Source organism: Monodelphis domestica, chromosome 3 (assembly GCF_027887165.1).
Source record: "Monodelphis domestica isolate mMonDom1 chromosome 3, mMonDom1.pri, whole genome shotgun sequence".
NCBI lineage: Eukaryota > Metazoa > Chordata > Mammalia > Didelphimorphia > Didelphidae > Monodelphis > Monodelphis domestica.
In genome coordinates this window covers 7,160,707-7,178,991 of record NC_077229.1, presented here as the reverse complement: position 1 = coordinate 7,178,991, position 18,285 = coordinate 7,160,707, and the positions used below count along the sequence as shown (strand labels likewise).

General features: G+C 44.6%; 1 protein-coding gene across 1 annotated transcript in view; it reads left to right on the top strand.

Annotated features, from left to right (window-relative positions):
• The first annotated feature begins 9,101 nt into the window (after positions 1-9,101).
• The window catches only part of LOC100619470 (zinc finger protein 829-like), a 29,474-nt gene continuing 20,290 nt past the window's right edge, over positions 9,102-18,285 (top strand). Inside the window, exons 1-2 of the mRNA XM_016432757.2 lie at positions 9,102-9,189; positions 10,544-10,668. Of these exons, the coding sequence (XP_016288243.2) occupies positions 9,126-9,189; positions 10,544-10,668 (189 nt within the window). The 5' untranslated portion in view covers positions 9,102-9,125. The remainder of the gene's footprint in view (positions 9,190-10,543; positions 10,669-18,285) is intronic.

Here is an 18,285-nt window from a genome sequence, read left to right as displayed (position 1 = left end):
CTGACATTGCTGATAGTAGTTAAGTGATGAACAGCTCATCCTTGTACATAATCATTTTCCTGTGTACAACCTTCTGGTTCTGCTCACTTCACTTCCCATCTCTTCATATAAGGCTTTCCAGGTTTCTCTGTGATCATCTTGTTTCTCATTTCTGAAGGCACAACAGTATTCCATTGCAATCACATCTCCTAACTAGTTCAGCCATTCCTCAATTGATGGGTTCCCTTCGGTTTCTATTGCTTTGTTCTCATGAAAAGATTTACTAGAAATATTTTTCTGCAAATATGTCTTTTCCCTGATCTTTGATTTATTTGGGAATCAGACATAGTAGTTGTTATTATGACAAGGAGGGATTAACTCTCCCTGCCCATTATTAGATTTAATCGCAAAAGCACTTACAACCCATTTATCCTTAAGCATGGGGAGATCTGTGACCCTTGTGTGTGAAAGTGGGTGATGAATCAGAACCCACTGACTGCCCACTGGGCAGTCTTAAACAAAACTATATCTATAATTGGTCCACATAAAAGTGGAAGGAAGGCAGAAGGCACAGGCAGTGACGAAAGGAAGGGTCTTTAAAAGTGGTAAGTGTGATACATTCCTGGGACAATGTCTTTTGCCTTCAAATTTAACCCTGGAGGAGCTCCAGTGGAGGACCTTGGTCTGTTTTCTATTTTCCCTTGGCACATAGTAATGTGGGTGAGTGAAAAAGGCTGACTCCTTTCCCTGGCTTTTCTGGAGGTACTAGCCTCTGGAGAGGCCCCTTGTCTTGGAAGAGACCTCCTGGCTCAAACCCTTGTTTGATTTGCCTCTGGGCTCCCTTTGCTGGGCCTCTCAAGCCCTGCCTGGTTTGGACCAGGCTGGAGTAAATATCTACTCTCACTGATTTCTTTCACTCTTTCTCCTTTAGTAAATAAAGTACCATAAAAATTTATTTGGAATTGAGTACATGACCAGAAGATCCAAGGTGAAGCTCAAAGGAGCAGTCCAAGTCGAAACTCAAAAGGAGAAGAAATCCCTTGGACAGTATATTAGGGGAGTACTTCTTTAAATATTTTGTGGCCCCGGATGTATGGGGTGCTCAGGGAGGAGTAGTATCTCTGGTATGGAGGGCTTGTCGTGCCCTCTTAGGGCAGCTCTCCAGCCTCTGACCCCCACTTGACACCCAACTCTCACTTGTGGCTCCCAGTAGTTGCTAGCATGTGGCAGCGGCCACACCCCCCGCAAGGGCTAAACCTTGTGAGGGTAGCCATCGGGTCGTTGTCGACCCCTGGTGAACTAGGGCTTTGCTCACTCAGCATGTGAAGACTGCTTCCGCAAAACAGGCAGAAGAAACCAATAAGAAGGTTCAACAGCTGAGATGGCGATGCAGCAAAGCACTGTGGAGTGCTTAGGGCGTGTTGGAGCACAAAAGAACACAGCCACCCAATGCAGCTGAGGAAGTCTCCAGGTGTAACGACTTTTCGTACCACTGACCCAGGCTTCCAATGCTGAGAGAGTGGGACTGTCTCGGTGCATCAGCTTTTCCACTTAAATCTCCTTCACGCACAAGTGTCTTTGTGCACACTCATCTACATCACAGATGAAAGCGCACAAAGACAATCGTCATCCTAGGTTACCGTGAGACTACTACTATTACTACTATTTTGTGGCCCTGTAAGATTGCTAGGCAACCCTACAGACCAATGGAAATTGAGGACTCAGATGTTGCCTCCCTCCCACTTTCAGTTAGATTTCAGATGGTGTCCAACTGAGATTCAGAAATGAGTAAATAGCCTGACTTTGCTTGATATATAACTCACTCTGTACTTGTTGGAATAAGGGATTTATTTAAGGGAGGGGAAGGAAGGGTATTTGGATGGGAGAGAGGGTTTAGGTTTCCCTGATTCCCCTAAACAGAAAATAAAATATAAAGTCCTAGATGAAAAGACAGGGCTGGCAGCGTTGAGGAACTTTGAGTTCTTTTTTTTTTTTAAAGCCCTTATCTTCTGCTTTGGAGTCAATACTGTGTATTAGCTCCAAGGCAGAAGAGTGGTAAGGGCTAGGCAAGAGGGTCAAGTGACTTGCCCAGGGTCACACAGCTGGGAAGTATCTGAGGCCAGATTTGAACCTAGGACCTCCCTTCTCTAGGCCTGGCTCTCAATCCACTGAGCTACCCAGCTGCCCCCCTCTTTGAGTTCTTCTAAAAGAAAGTCAGTAACAGTCAAGGGCCAAAGGAAAAATCAGTATCTTCCAGGTATCAGGCGAGAAAGGTTCAGCACTCTCTAGATGCCAAGAGTCAAGAGAAAGAGAGACAGAAGTATTTCCAGGAAGTTTTGAATCTCTTCTCAACTGCTTCTTCCTGGTGACATTCTCTTCAGGTATGCACCTTGACTGACAACTCTGCAAACTTGCATCCCCTTTTCTCTGTTTGCAGGCTTCCTTCATTTCACTTTTCCACAACACAAAGTTCTGGGACTTTTTATATTCTTTTTTCCATGTCACTTCCTGGCCCTTCCTCCACTTTATGGGAACCAGTTGTAATCTTTCAGTTTGCTTAGCACTGCTCAGGGGTTGGTCAGTGTCCTATGGGGTTGTTACCCACTTTAGTAAGTGACTTGCAAACTCTCTTATTTCATGTTAAGTAGGAATGTTTAAGTTTTTGACTGATTAATTTAAAAACTGCTGATTGATAATTGAATGTAATGGACTTCTCCATTAGTGGCAGTGCAGTGATCCTGAACAACTCAGAGGGATTTAGGAGAAAGAACACTATCCACATTCAGAGGAAAACTGTGGGAGTAGAAACACAGAAGAAAAACAACTGCTTGATTACATGGGTCGAGGGGGGTATGATTGGGGATGAAGACTGTAAATGATCACTCTAGTGCAAACATCAACAACATGGAAATAGGTTCTGATGAAGGACACATGTAAAACTCAGTGGAATTGTGTGCTGGCTATGTGAAAGGGGTGGGGGGAGGGGAGGGAGGGAAAGAATAGGATTCTTATAACCAAGGAATAATGTCCTAAATTGACTAAATAAAATTTTTCCCAAAAATTGCTGATTGATAGACAAAGAAAGTTTGATTCACTCTTCACAATTTGTTGATCTGAAAATTGCCTCCACATATCTTTTGACCACTTATCAAATGAGGAATGCTTTGTATTGTTATAAAATTGGCTCCTTTCTCTATATCTTAGAGAAATGAGGCCTTTGTCAGGAACATTGTTATACATTCTTTTTCAATTGTTTCCTTTCTAATCTCGGTGGTATTAGTTTTGTTTGTGGGAAAAAAACCCTTTTTAATTTAATGTAGTCAAAGTTATCTATTTTACATCTCATAATATTCTCTGTTATCTTTGGACATAAAGTTTTCCCCTATCCATGGATCTGACAGGTACACTATCCTATGCTCCTCTAATTTGTTTATGGTCTCACACATTATTTCTAAATCATATGTCCATTTCTCCTTTACTTTAGTTGTGATCACATGGTTCCTGAGTTGGTCTTAGGAGGCAGGAACTCACAGGTATTTTATGATGTCTACAGTTATTGTAAATGTTATTTCTCTTTCTATATCTTGCTTTAAGCCTTTATTGGTAGTATAGAGAAATGGGGATGATTTATGTGGTTTTATCTTATATCCAGCAACTTTGCTAAAATTGTTCATTGTTTTGATTAGTTTTTTGGTTGATTCTCTAGGATTCTATGTAATACTCTCCTATCATCTGGGAAGAGTGATAGTTTTATTTCCTCCTTGCCTATGCTGATTCCTTCAATTTTTTCTTTTCATTTCTATAACATTTCTAGTACAATACTGAATAGTAGTGGTGATGATGTGTCTCCTTGGTCTTTCCTAGAAAGGCTTCTAGTTCATCCTTTTGGCAAATAATCTTTGCTAATAGTTTTAAGTAGATGTAATTTATCATTTTGAGGAATGTTGCATTTGTTCCAGTGTTAGTGTTTCTCATTGTGAAGATAGAATTAAGTCTCCCTTTGTCTATTTTTAGCTAATCAAATCAAGAACTTAAAGTGCCCCTACTCAGCACTGGTAGGTCACTAGGGAGGAGAGTTCACAAATCAGCACAATGAAACCGCCCTGGTTTCCTCCAGTGGTCCAACCCCACAGCAGGATAAGCATAGAAGGGAACCTCTGACAACAAAAGCTCTCCTGTCATGGCTCCACACCAAAAAGCTTGTGATTGGTGTTGCCATTCTGGTTCTAAAAGTTCGCAGAGATCCAAATGAATGTTCCCGGTCTTATGGGCCTCCATGGAGGTGGTGTGTGCCAGTCCTTTCCCATCCCTTGCTCTGCTAAGCACTATAGCAAGGGAAGGTAGAAGTTGCTAGAATGATTGACAGGTCTCAAGACTTAGAATCTTTCATAAGCTGGCTATTAATTTTCTTCTGAGAAGTATTGAGTGAGTGCTTAGATAAGCTCAAGAATAAAAGCTTGCCTGCCTGCATATACGAAACTCACTTTGGTTGAGAAAGAGAAGCAGAACTGTCTAAAACGCCTCCCCATATCGACTGGTGATCAAACTCCCTCCCATGTGTTTCTTCACCCCCATTCATTTACCTTGGCTGAGGGGGTGGTCAGTAAAGTCTCAGTCAGAGAACAGGAACCCAGCCCAGCCCAGCTCCTGACTTCCCTGGGCATGTGAAACTGCTGGCTTTGATAAGGCAGGCTCTGGCCTGAAGGAGGAGACACCCCTTAAATTAATCCTGGGGGGTCCTTCCAGGCTGTGGACTAGGGTTAGGAGCTCCCTGCCCCATCCCTCAAACTTTGAAAACAGGTGGCCACTGACTCCCCTCTGGGGGAGGGGAAACTACATTTTTATAAGGAAGTTCTCTTTGAATTTTTCTCTCTCCCTCCCCTACTCTCAAACTTTCCTTGCAGACTGCCTGCCTTCTTTAGCACATTAAAAGTCAAAATTTTTTCCATTCTCTTCCTTTATCTGATTGCTTTTAGATAAAGGCCTACCCACAAGTGCCTTCCACTCTATTTATTATAATGCCACCTACTGTCGAGAATTAAAACTGCAGGAAAATAAAAAGAATTCCTTTGCTACTGCTACTAGTGATCTAAAATAATGCTATTAAATTGAATAATTCAAATAAAAGGATTATTAATAGGAAATATTAATAATATTGAATTTAAATTAAAACCAAATTTCTAAAATTAGACAAAGCCAACACAAATCAAATTAATTACATACAATATTAAGGAATAATTTCAGAACACAATAGTATTAATAACACTATCAATGGAAATAATTATTAATTTTCAATAACTATTATTAGTTACTATCACCTATTATTAATCACTAATAATCATTATTGTAAGTGATACCTATTCATGGTTATTATTAATAATAATTATAACAAAGGCACATTATTAATTATTGATAACATTATAGATAATTATACTAAATGTGTTATTATTAATAACATCATCGACACTTATAATAAATGCATATTGTTATTAATTATTAATAACAACAATAATTACACTAAATACACATTCATTATTGATACTATTGCTGTGCAACAATTACTGTTTCCTTACATTAGCTTTTTATTTTAAACCTCCTCTTATTGCCTTCCACAATAACATTGAAGGACTTTGTCTCCATTTTTTTTTTTATGTTTTAGGAACTTTTCATTGTTTAAACTGACCACTTAGCAATACTCAAACTAGCTTGAATAGGTAGGTTAAGCTATACAGACTAGACCATATGGGAAATACTGCAACAAATCAAGGGAAATCAGGAAATATTCCTTCTGATTCATCCCTGCATATACTTTTTTAATTCTTGGAGTGATTCTAATTTGCCTAAGGAGAACTGGATGACAAAGAAAGAAGCTAGAAAGCTTTATAAGGCATGGATGAACATATCTTTTACCTGGACAAAATATGGCTCTTTTGACTTCAAGATATTAAATGATTTGAAGTTAGCCATTAAAAACAAGGATTCCAAAGATTATAAATACTGGTTTGTGTGGGCATATCATATTGATAAATCAACCATTCCCTCCAGTGAGGAAACCATTCTTTCTTTGGAACCAAATCATTCTAGCTTAACTCCTTCAGTGAAATCTAGCAAGAAACACACTCTATCATCCCACCTGGCCTGTGAGTTTTCTCCTCATACTGACCCAAACCAGGACTTGAACCCTTCAGCTCCCCTCCCTGTCAGACCTCACTTATCCCCTACTCCTCCCATCCCCTTTCCTCCCAATATACCTCTCTACCCTCCCTTAACATCCCACTACCCAGTGCCCACCTATCTCCCATATCCCCACCCATACGATCCCTACTTCAATCCTTTTCTGTAACCTCATTTCCACTCACCTTGCTATGACTCCTCTAGACCTCACCCATCCTACTCCTCTTCACCCTGTACCAAGTCCCACCCTCCTCCTCTCCACCCTGCCCCCAGCCCCGACCCTGTTCCTCTCCATCCCACCCCAACCCTGCCCCTGATTTTTTCTCTCTGCCTCCCCACCTGCTGACTAGCTCCATTCAACCACCTCACCTCCTTCCCCTACTGGCCTCACTGCAACCCACTCCATTGAATTCCACAACATAGGTCAAGCAGCAGTTACCACAGATGATTCAAATAAAGGTCTCTTCCCTCTAAGAGATGTTCCTACATATAACAGACATGGAGATTTAGTAAACATTAGACATCATATACCTTTTTCTCCACAGGATATTGAGAGATTCAAAGAAAATTTTCCCTCATTTGAAACCGAGCCTATATTGTTAATAAATAGGGTTGAGAACATTTTTCATACATATAACTCCACATGAGTTGATGTGGAAGATTTTCTCCAGGCCTTGCTAACAGAAAGGGAAAAGAATAAGATTCTTTTTCTTGTTAATCAGACCCAGAAAGAGGGAACAACTCATTGACCAACTGAAGATCCCAAATGGGACCAAAATTCAGAGCAAGATTACTTACAACTATGCCAGGCTAGAAAAGCAGTAATCATAGATTGGCAGCTTCCTATAGAAAATATAGTGAAGTTTAGTGCCCTCCTCTAGGAGATATCAATCTCTCCTTTTGAAGAGTAGAAGTGTAGATCTTTGAAATGTGGATAAAAGCCCCCCTCTTCTATTCCCATGGGAAGAAGTTTAGGGGTGACCTAATCCCTATGAGAGAAACCTCCACCATATAAGTTATAAACTTGACTAAGTGATGCTATAACTGGAAAAATGTTTCAAAGTCTGGGTTTTAAAATGGTAATAACTCAGGTTCTATATTTATAAGATTTATTAATAATAACAAAAGTAAAAAAAGAACTAGCTAAAAAAGGTGCTAACCCAGCCTACTTGCGAAAAGAAGAGTCAGGGAGGTAGAACCTCAGAACTTATACAAACATGACCACATAACCTAGTGGGGAGATTAAAAGGAATTTTGGGAAATACTAAGGGACTTCTGGGGGATGAAGTCCAAAGGTTAAAAAATCTCCCTTTCTACAAAAGAGTGTTTCAGGCTGAATTGTTGCAATCTGATAAATGTTTGGACAAGACTCAACTAAAAATTGCAAATTTAAGGAATATTCCCATATATTTGTAAGACAGAAGTGCTGGGAAAGCTGGAGGAGGACAGGAGGAAGGTAGAATAAGATGTAGATGATGGGAAAGTGGAGCCAGCATTGGGGTGGATCCCTGTGAAATCCGTGGCCCCAGCCTCCGCCTCTGAATAAAGCCACATGAACTCTGCCAGCATTGTCTCCTGTCTGCTCATTAGAGTAATTCATGGGGGAATGAGCCCCCCCTGCAGGGGAAACTGAAGAAAAGGCTCCCAAGCTGGGAAATGTCTGAGGTCACATTTGAGCCCAGTTCTTGGGGGTTCCAGGCCCAGGAGGGCAGCCTCCGAGTCACCTGATTCCTCCTTTGAGGGGGTCCACCGGGGTCCCCCCAAAACAGAAGGAGCTCCAGGATGTTCAGAAAGATACCTGGAGGAGGGGAACCTGTGGGAGGGGGGCCTGGGCCTGGGCCCTGGACTGTCCCCTGCTAACCTCTGCCTCAGTTTCAGCGCTACATCCCCAGGCTCTGGTGAGCAGAGATCCATGGATTGATCAGTCAGTCAATCAATCAAACTTATTAGGCACCTGCTCGGTGCCAGGCTGCATCCTGAGGCAGGTTCCAGTCTAAGGAAGAAACAGATGACAGGGAAGGAAGAGGAAATGGGGGGAGGGGGAGAAGGCTGCAGTGCCCCCTCGTTTGGGAACAATTCCTTTATAACCCCTCCCCCACGAAGCCTCTAAACCCAGGAGCCCAGGCAGGAGGACTCCATTTCCCAGAATGTGTCATCACATCGTGCAAGTCTTGACCCTCCCCTGTGCAGGACTCCATTTCCCAGAATGCCGGTTCTCTGACTTCTCCCTTGTCTTGAGTCCTCCACACTGTGGCAGCCTCAGGGCATGCTGGGAACCTTATTTGAATGGTCTCAGCTCTTGGAAGGGTCTCTGCTGTGCTTCTTGGACCTCTGCTGAATGAGAGGGGGAGGGGAGGGAGTCAGTGTAAGGGTCTGGTCGGGGCTCCTTACTCTGGCAGTTGAGACTTTCTGCTCTTGAACTGCTGGGGCTGGGGAGGTCCCTGGGAGTGTGGGCGGGAGCCTGTGCGTATGTGCAGCAGGTGGGGTGTGGTTGGTGGTCCACCGAGCTGAAAAAGTGTGTGTGTGTGTGGGGGAAGGGAGACTGATGAGTGTCCTGAGGGATCCTAGCGCTACCTCCTCAGGCCTTGGGGAGCAGAGATCCATTGATCCTTCAGTCAATCAGTGTTTTATTATTATTTTTTATTTTATTATTTAATTATATACTATATTACTGTATATTATATATTGTTAGTATATTATTTATTATAGCACCTGCTGTACGCCAGGCTCTCCCTGGAGGCACTGTCCAGGCTATGGAGGAGTCAGGGCAGGACTGGAGGGGAAATGGGGGTGGGAGAGAGAAGGCTGCATGCACCTTCTCCCCAATTCCTATAGCCCCTCCCCCAATAACCCTGAACTCAGGAGCTCAGGCAAAAGACTCCATTTCCCAGAATACCTGTGTCATAACTTCAAGTGAGCTATGGCCCTTTCCCGTGGAAGACCATTTCCCAGAATGCCTAGGTTCTGACGTCATGCAAGACTTGGCAGTCTCTGATGATGGAAGGTATGCAGCTGTGTTTCTGGAACCTTTGCTGGGTGAGAGGGGGAGGGGAGGGAGTAAATGGACGAGGTGGGGTTGGGGTTACAGGGTGTTCTGAGTTCCCTGCTCTGACAGTTGAGACTTTCTCCGCCCAAATTCCCGGGGAAGACCCGGGTGGACCCGTCCCCTCTTAGTGAGCCTTGGAGGTTAGGCGAAAGCATGTGCGCATGCGCAAACAAGAGCGGCTCTGCGGGGTGGTGTACTGGGTAAAAGTGTGTGGTGGGAGGAGGGGAGAGTCTGTGAGAGTGTGTGTGTATCCAAATGGGTGATCCGAGCGCCACCTCGTCAGACCTTGTAGAGCTTCGCTCCATTGATCTATCGGTCCCTGAATCAATAGACACTTATTAGGCACCTGCCGGGTGCCGGGCTCTTGCCTGAAGTAGTTTCGAGAGTAAAGACGCAGCGAGGCAGGGCTGGGGGGGAATTGGCACGGGAGAAGGCTGCAGGCTTCTAAACCCAGAGGCCCGGGTTGGAGGACTCCATTTCCCAGAATGCCCAGGGTCGGACGTCACACAAGTCTTGGCCCCGCCTCTCCTGACACCCCGAGGCATTCTGGAATCTCCTGTGGGCAGTCCAAGCTCCTGGAAGGATCCTAGTTGTGCTTCTGGGACCTTTTTTAGGGAAGGGGGGAGGAGTTTGGGCCGCCAGCGCGGCCCGAGCTCCTCAGCCTGCCCCCTAAGACTTCCTGCTCCCGAACTCCTGCGAGGTGAATTGTCAGCTTGTGTGTGTGTGTGTAAGAGAGCAGGGCAGAAGTCTGGGTCTCAGTGTGTCTCTCTGTCCCTCATTTTAAAGCACCAGAGAAAAGACTAGCAAGGAAGTGCCAGGCTCAGGCCGGGGGGCTTTACCACCCCCCAGGACAGAGAAGGGGCTGCCAGCCCGGAAGCCAGGAGGCAGCTGTGGGAGGGGGTGCAATGACAGGGTGGGGGAGGGGCAGGTCTGGGCCCTTCCCCCAGGGGGACATCCAGGTCAGAACAGGCCAAGGGGAGAAGCAGCCAATGTGTGTGGGAGGGCGGGTTCCCTGTGCCCACATGGAGGAGCCCAGATCTCTGGACACTGAAGAAATGCCAGCATGCTCTCCCCCTCCTCCATCTGATGCCCATCTCCCCTTTCAGCCCTATTCTCCTGTAATCCCTGTCCCCCCAGCAATCTCCCTTAATCCACCCAGTGCAGTTTCTGAATGAAATGAAGCCAAAGGTGGCAGCAGAGGGGGAGGGGAGGCTTCTGCTTGCCAGTCCAAGGTCCTTCCCACCCTGAGGCTCCCTGTGCCCCCCTGTGGGGGAGAGTTTTCCCTGAGCCCAGGGAAGGGCCTGGGAGCCCCTCTGAGTCCTCCCCCTTTCTCCTTCCCCCCAGGTGCACACAGAGGAAGTGTTCCCCCACCTCGGGACTGCCAACCTCTGAAGGACCCCAGGGTGGCCCCAGCAGAGAGACGGAATCCAGAGGGAATGGCCCCCAGGACCCTGAGGCCCCCCTCCCAGGTGAGTGCAGCCCCTCCCCAGCCCTGGCCAAGCTCCCCCAGGCTGGAATCCAGCAGAACTCAGAGCTGTGTCTCTGCCAGGCCTCCATGGGTGCCATCACTGCTTGTGCTCAGGGGGAGCTCCAGGGTCAGCCCTGGCTACCCCCCATCCACAGAGTTCTGGGGTTTCCCAGCCTTGGTATCCCCTGCCTGGATGAGCTCACCCAGGTTCCAGCCAGACAGGCCCAGTCACTGCCATTCCTTTGTCCTCCCCCCAGTGCGACCCCCTCTCTCATCGGGGATGGCTGGGAGTCCCCCAGCTCCAGGCTCTGCTCCTGCCTTCCAGGCCCTGGGCTTGGACGGGTCAGTCAGGCCTGCTAGGGGGACTTCAGAAGGAGTTTGGGGGAGATCAGATGAGGCACAGCCTGGAAAAGGAGCGTTTTTACCAGAAGGAAAGGGCTGGGCACTGTGGGCAGGGCTGGAAGGTCTTCTGAGAAGGGCTCCAGCCAAGCTCCTGCCTCCAGGCCAGAGGACACGCCATGGGGCTGCTTCCTTGGTCAGGCAGTGGGTCAGCCTTCGCCAGGCCTTTGGGCCTTATTAGACAGTAAGAAGAAGAGGGGGAGGGGCGGGCACTGCTGAGCACATCCAGCACCTTGTTTTGTCCTCACAGTAAAGGCAGCCTCCAGGACAGTCCCTGAGCTTCTCCGCCACATTCCCTGCTGACTGCCATTCCCTCTGGCCACAGGAAGGCCTCAGTGGTAGGAGCTGGGGAATGGGAGTGTGACAGACAGCATTGGGCTTCCCTAGACCAAGGAGGAAAAAGCCTGGCAGGGGCTAGCATCAGGATGGGCAGAGGGGCGCCAGGGAAGAGGGCTGGGCTGGCTGAGGAGAGCGGCCCCAGGGAGGAGAGCAGGCCCCGGTGGGAGCTGGGGAGCAAGTGAGGCAGGAGCCTGGCAGGAAGGTGGCATCAGAGAGCACTTCTTGTTCCTGAAGGCCAGTCAGGGCCAAGGTGGACATCTGACTCAAGTGACCCCTTGCTCTGCCCTGCCTGGTGGGTTCTTGTACTTCATCCATGTTGTTCCCTCTGTGGAAAATATTGTGGGATCAGAGACGTCTCTGGGCCATTGTTCTGAGCTGAAGATCCAAATGTTAGTTGTAGTCAGTGGAAGCTGCAGGTGGCACCCAGCCTGCCTGGAGCCAAGATCCCCCAGAGATGTGGGACAGGTGTTTCCTGGGTGTCTGACAGACCCTTAGCAGAGTCATTACCAGGCTGGAAGGTTCAGAGGATGGCAGCAAGCAAGCAGTGGGATTTGATCAGAGTGGAACCTTTGATCCCAAGTCCTGAGTTCAGCACGAGATTAGGAGAAGAAAATGGACTGAATCCTCCAGAGCTCTCACACTCCCGAGGCCACAGGAGCCTCTCTGGATCACAATCCTCGGGGAGCCCCGAGTTGGCATGAATCTTCCCAGGCTCAGAGAGTCCCTGGATAGGCCAAACTTGTTTCCTGGATCTCCTCCGGCCAGCGAGTCACCTGTCTTTCCCAGGGAGCCCGGCTCTGTGGGGCCTTCAGCTTCCCCAGATGGGGACACAGACCTGAGCTGTGATTCATCCCATAGAAGTCTTTGATGTTATGAATTGCTTTAATATTCTGATACCCCAGACTTCATCCCTTCCACTGCTGTTGCCCACGTTCAGACATCCTATAATGGATGTCTGCTGCACAGTTAGTGTCCTACCTGGGCCTTACTCTTCCTAAAATGGTCCTCATGGAGACTTCTCTAAAGGATCCTATGTGGTTCATAATCAGTGATATGGAGGCGATGAATGATTCCCCCTTGGCCAGACTGCTGGGAAGACCTTCAGAGGAGCCTAGATGAGAATTTCCTTACCCAGAGGGACATCTGTATGAAATAGGTGCAATCCAGGACAGGCGTTCTTTTACCAGGATGCAGAAAACAAATACATGACCAATAATGATGTCTGATTGTGTTACTTTGGAGTCAAATCTACCTTCTCTTCTGTCAAAGTCGTGTTTTGATTCATGGCTGGATATAATGATTGAGCTGCCTTTGGCTGATGCTCAAGTGTTTTGTAGAGAGTCTTTTTTAATTTTTTTGAAACTTTTTCAAGATTTAAAAATGGCTTCAGGGGCCCATTTATCAATAACACATCCCACAGGCTCTGGAACCCAGGACATTCCTAATTGAATACATTTCTTAAGACTATTGTAATGGTAGAAATTTTAGGCTTCTGGGAGAGGTTATGAGCAACTGTAATGGTTAAAAATGTGGCTACAGGATTTATGTAATATTGAACAATGGCCGCCAAGGAATTTACTTATGAAATTCCTAAAATGAAACACTCAAGTCAGAATGGAGTTTATGGAGGTTTAATCACACTGGGAGTAGGGAAAGGAGAGGGAAAGAAGGAGAGAAGAGAAAAGGGAAAGGGGCTACTCAACCTCTGACCAAGGCAGAGGGAGTTTTAGGCCCAAAGGGCCAAGGTGGAAAGAATCAGTCCTTAACTCACGTGAGTGATCTGAAGGAAAGCTGTCTGCGGGCGTCCTCCCTGTCCAAGCTCCTAACACCAACTCCCGTCTAGCTCTCTCCACAGGAAGTGAGCGAATTCCAGAGGCTGTTCCCTACCTCACTTCCTGTGTCTCACAAATGCCAATGGTTGGCTCTAGCTTGGCTTAGGACAGCCCAGGTGGGCAGTTAGTTATTTCTGATTTGTCTTTGACTAGCACATGCCCGTGTAGTGTGGGTGTGCACAATTTTTGGGTGCTAGACCAAGATGGAGACTTTTTAAAATTCACACTATGAGCTGCACATTTCCTCTTATTGGGAGTATTAGGGCACTCCTCACATTTATTATATATTTTTTAATATTGTTTTGTGGAAAGGAACATTCTCCATGTTACACAAACAAATGCCCCTCAGCAGGATGCTCCCTACAATGCTGACAAGGCCCTGAAATTGCTGGATTATTAGGCACCACATGTGACCGTAAAAATATGGTTTTTAAGACTGTGAATTGCCAAAACTGTAAGGTTTCGGCCAAACTGTAAAGATAATTTTTAGTGTCTTGATTTAAAAATCAAAAAATAGTGGTCACCATGGGAAAATTCCCAAATATGAAAAATACCCATGTTAGCGGGTTTTTGTGGAGATTTTAATGAATACAAATGAAGGAATTAAGGAAAGGGAGAGAGACAGAGTAAGGGGGAATAGTAGGAAAGGCTTAGGCCAAATGGCTTAGGCCTGAGCCTTAAGAGAGACTAGTCAGTCCTTTATCACTTACCACAAGATCGTTCCAAGCAAAACTCACACCACGGCAAACTCAAACTCCCTGACTGTGAAAAACTCCCTCAGCTGAGTTCAGACAGCTCTTTTTAAAGAGAAGTTTCTTTTATGTCACCTCCCCTAAATTTTCACATCTACCAATCACAGTAGACTTTTTACACAGGACTGTCCATTCTTAATTCACATCTTTCTTTTGTTATCACCTTCTCTGAGTAGATGATATCTTCTGAGTATTTCACATCTCTTCGCTAAGGTTGTCCTTTGTACGTTGCTTGACCTTTTAGTGATTAATTTAAACTTTATAGGTACTTAGCACCCTTTTGTATTAGATCTAAAAATAGACCTAGCTTAAGGATCTAGCTTTACTATAAGGTATGAGTTAAGTAACTTAATTGTTCAATCAGGAGTTTACAACTTTATCTTCCCCTAAAGTATGCCTTGGGTGGAGTAATGTAAAGTTCCCAAGACATTCCTGATCAAGTACCTTCATTTGTTAAAATAAGGGAATAACCTTAACCAAATGTTCCAAGGTACAGTCTGAGCAGTTTTAAGATTCACACACGTCAGTGCTAAGAAATTCTGATGTGGTATTCAACAATGAGCAGATGAGGTCTCTATAAGATATGGTTCATGCCTGTGTTTGGAGGCCTTGTTTATTCACTTCTGGCAGCTTGAACTGAATGGACTCGGGGAACAGAATTCGTCTCGCCAATCAGGAATTGCATTCCAGGGCAAGGTCTTAGTGTGACATAGACTAAGAGAACACAGACTGGGTAGCAGTAAGAGTCACCTATTGGAAATAGCACTCTGGACCACGATCCTTAATGTGGATTAGAATCCAGTGTGTCACAGCTGGGCCTTCCTATTTGTGCCAGACAACTTCCTCTGTGTCATTTCTAGTGACAGGAACAAGCTTTTTGGTGCTTTCCCTGACTTTAGGCAGACATTACACAAGCTGGTTAGGGTGGACAGAAACCTGCTACAACACTGACAACATTCAGAACATGAGGTTCCCAGAGGATGAGAAAGCTGCCATGATTCACAGTTTGGCGGTATCAGTTTACAGTGTAGGGTCACAAATATTAGATAAATACAGCCAATGATCAGCTTTATGTGAATGAATTGAACCCTGGCCAGCTTTCTTCCAGGACACAGACTGGATGATGTTAGGCTCCCTGTCAATGGACAGCAGCTGCTCTGAGACACCAGCAGCCACTTAGACTGAGTTGAGCAGGGATGAATTGCTGTTGGTGGCCCAGAGTAGACTGCAGAGGTTCAGGGCTCAGCTCCCTCCTGCTTGACCTTAGGTGGAATGATGCATCCATCTGGGAGGTCAGGGGTGGAGAGCAAAGATCTCTTTTGAAAAGATTTTAGAGCAGCATTTTTACCATGGGTAGGATGGTAAAAGAGAAAACACGAATTAAATCCTCTTTCCAATGAAGAAATTACTCTCTTGGGGTGCCCAGTTTGGGTTTTCTTTTTTCTTTTTTTTCTTTTTCTTTAAATCCTTGCTATAGGATCCGCCCTGCAGTTCCTATATAATTTATCTATGGGTGGTGACCTGCGAAGGAGAATGGAGGCTAGAGGAATATGGATGTGAGATAGATAAGGCAGTCAGAGGAAGAGACGCAGGAATAAAGACTCAGAGACCACAAGTTAAAACACGTGGGGAGAAGCAAGCTCCTTAATACCTCTCTAGAAAGAGAAAGCAAGCGGAGAAATCATAAGTATGAGAAACAAGAGAACATGTGTGGAGCTGAGAACTCCGGGATATTCCCCATGGACCAGGTGGTCAAGAGATTAATGGGAGATATGCGGGGCAACTGTCCTGCGTCAGTCAATCAGATATGAGGAGGCCATTATAGGCCATAGCAAGATTAAGAGGTGCAAGGAACAAGAGCAAGGGCTGTGAGAGCAAGAGGTGTAAGAGAAGAGAAGGCTTACACATGTTCCCCAGCCTTTATTGGGGACCTTAGGAATGTCAAGTGGGAGGTGATTAATGAATACGTGACATGATATAGGTTTTTACATTGGTAGAATTGACAATGATAGGATCAAAGAGGAGGAGATTAATCCAACCCATGCTTTGTAAGGGAATGTAGTCTAAGCCAGGACACTGTGGCTGTCAATGCCCAGCCCGGGAATTTGCTAGTCCTTTGGACTGTCCCTTTCCAAACAATGAACATTAAGTGATCTGACTATAGTGTCTGGTAAATGAATATACTGGATGCAGTATCAAAACATCAACCATACTTCCAAGATGCTAACATGCCTGGTATGCTACACTTGCCTTCTGTCTTAGAATCAATACTGTGTATTATTTCCAAGGTAGAAGAACAGTAAGGACTAGGCACTGTAGGTGAAGTGACTTTCCCAGGGTTACATAGCTAGGAAATGTCTGAGACCAGATTTGAACCCAAGAACTCCCTTCTCTAGGCTTGGCTCTCCATCCACTCTGCCACCTAGCTGTCCCCTGAGGTTTCTTTATCTGTATCCTTAAGCCAACAAAGCAGAAAGAAGACATCACTTTTCAGACCTGGAAAAAAATTTTCAGTTTAAAATGAGGAAATATCAGAAGATTCAGATTATACAGATCATTCAAGGAGAGTTGTCAGCAAGACAAAAGCAGGAGAAAATTCTAAAAGTATCAAACAAAAGAGCAGAAAAGGGTTTTTATAAAAATCATTAGAAAAAGAAAACCAAAACGTTTCATTATGCAAATTCTTTTTTCTTAAAGAAATACAGATGATATATCAGGCCAGTTGAGGTGAGATTGCCCTAAGGTATTACTATAATGATCTTAAATGCTCTGTTTCTCCTCAGCTTGTAAACAGAATAAATGCGTGTGCCGAGAAAATAATACAGAAAGCAACGGTCATACGTTAGCAATTGACAACATTAACTAACATCTGGCTTCTTTGCAATGTCCTCATCTATCCTTGATGTCAAGAAACTCCATCTCAGATGTTGCAGGTAGTTCTTCGAGGTTCCAAAACTATCTTTTCACAGACAGAAATAGGTCTCCTCTTTAGTAAATTTGCTTCTGTGGTTGCTTTGCTTGTAGAGATTCTTTAGGTGTTTCACTAAAATCTTTTACAAAGTAGATCTCAGGATAGATTAGTGCAGCTTTTCAAATGTTATTAAAATATTAGGAACTAGGGTACACTTAAAATACAGAAACTTTAGATCTTTCCATGTCCCATTAAAATAATTTCCATTGAAATTAAAAGGATTACTAACTTGTTGCTTTCTCAATATTTTGTTTTTGTTTTTGTTTTTGTTGTTTTTGTTTTGTTTTATCAATTTTAACATTTTTCCTTGGTTACAAAAATCACATTCTATTCCTAACTCCCCTCCCCCCTCCCTTCCCTTAGCCAACGGCGCAATTCCATTGGGTATTACATGTTTTCTTGATCAAAACCTATTTCCATGCTGTTGATGTTTTCACCAGGATGTTCATTTAGGGTCTATATCCCCAATCATATCCCCTTTGACCCTGTAATCAAGCAGTTGTTTTTCTTCGGTGTTTTCCCACAGTTTTTCCTCTGAATGTGGATAGTGTTTTTTTCTCATAGAACCCTTTGGGTTGTTCATGATCAGTGCATTGCCACTAATGGAGAAGTTTATTACATTCGATTGTACCACAGTGTATCAGTCTCTGTGTATAATGTTCTCCTGGTTCTGCTCCTTTCGCTCTGCATCACTTCCTGGAGATTGTTCCAATTCAGAACTAGGAGGGGATATCAAAATGCTGGGGAATACACAAGTGACAATCATAATTTTGAATGTGAATGGGATGAACTCACCCATGAAACAAAAACAAATGGGAGAGTGGATTAGAATCCAAAATCCTACCATATCTTGTCTACAAGAAACACACCTGAGGCGGGTAGATACTCACAAGGTTAGAATCAAAGGTTGGAGCAAAACCTATTTGGCCTCAACTGATAGAAAGAAGTCAGGAGTTGTAATCATGATATCTGACAAAGCTAAAGTAAAAATAGATCTGATTAAAAGGGATAGGGAAGGTAAATACATCGTGATAAAAGGGAGTATAGACAATGAACAAATAACACTAATCAACATGTATGCACCAAATGGTATAGCATCCAAATTTCTAAAGGAGAAACTAGTGGAATTGAAGGAGGAAATAGATAGTAAAACTATACTAGTGGGAGACCTGAACCTACCACTATCAAATTTAGATAAATCAAATAAAAAAATAAATAAGAAAGAGGTAAAAGATGTGAATAAAATCTTAGAAAAATTAGAGTTAATAGATATTTGGAGAGAAATAAATAGGGACAAAAAGGAATACACCTTTTCAGCAGCACAT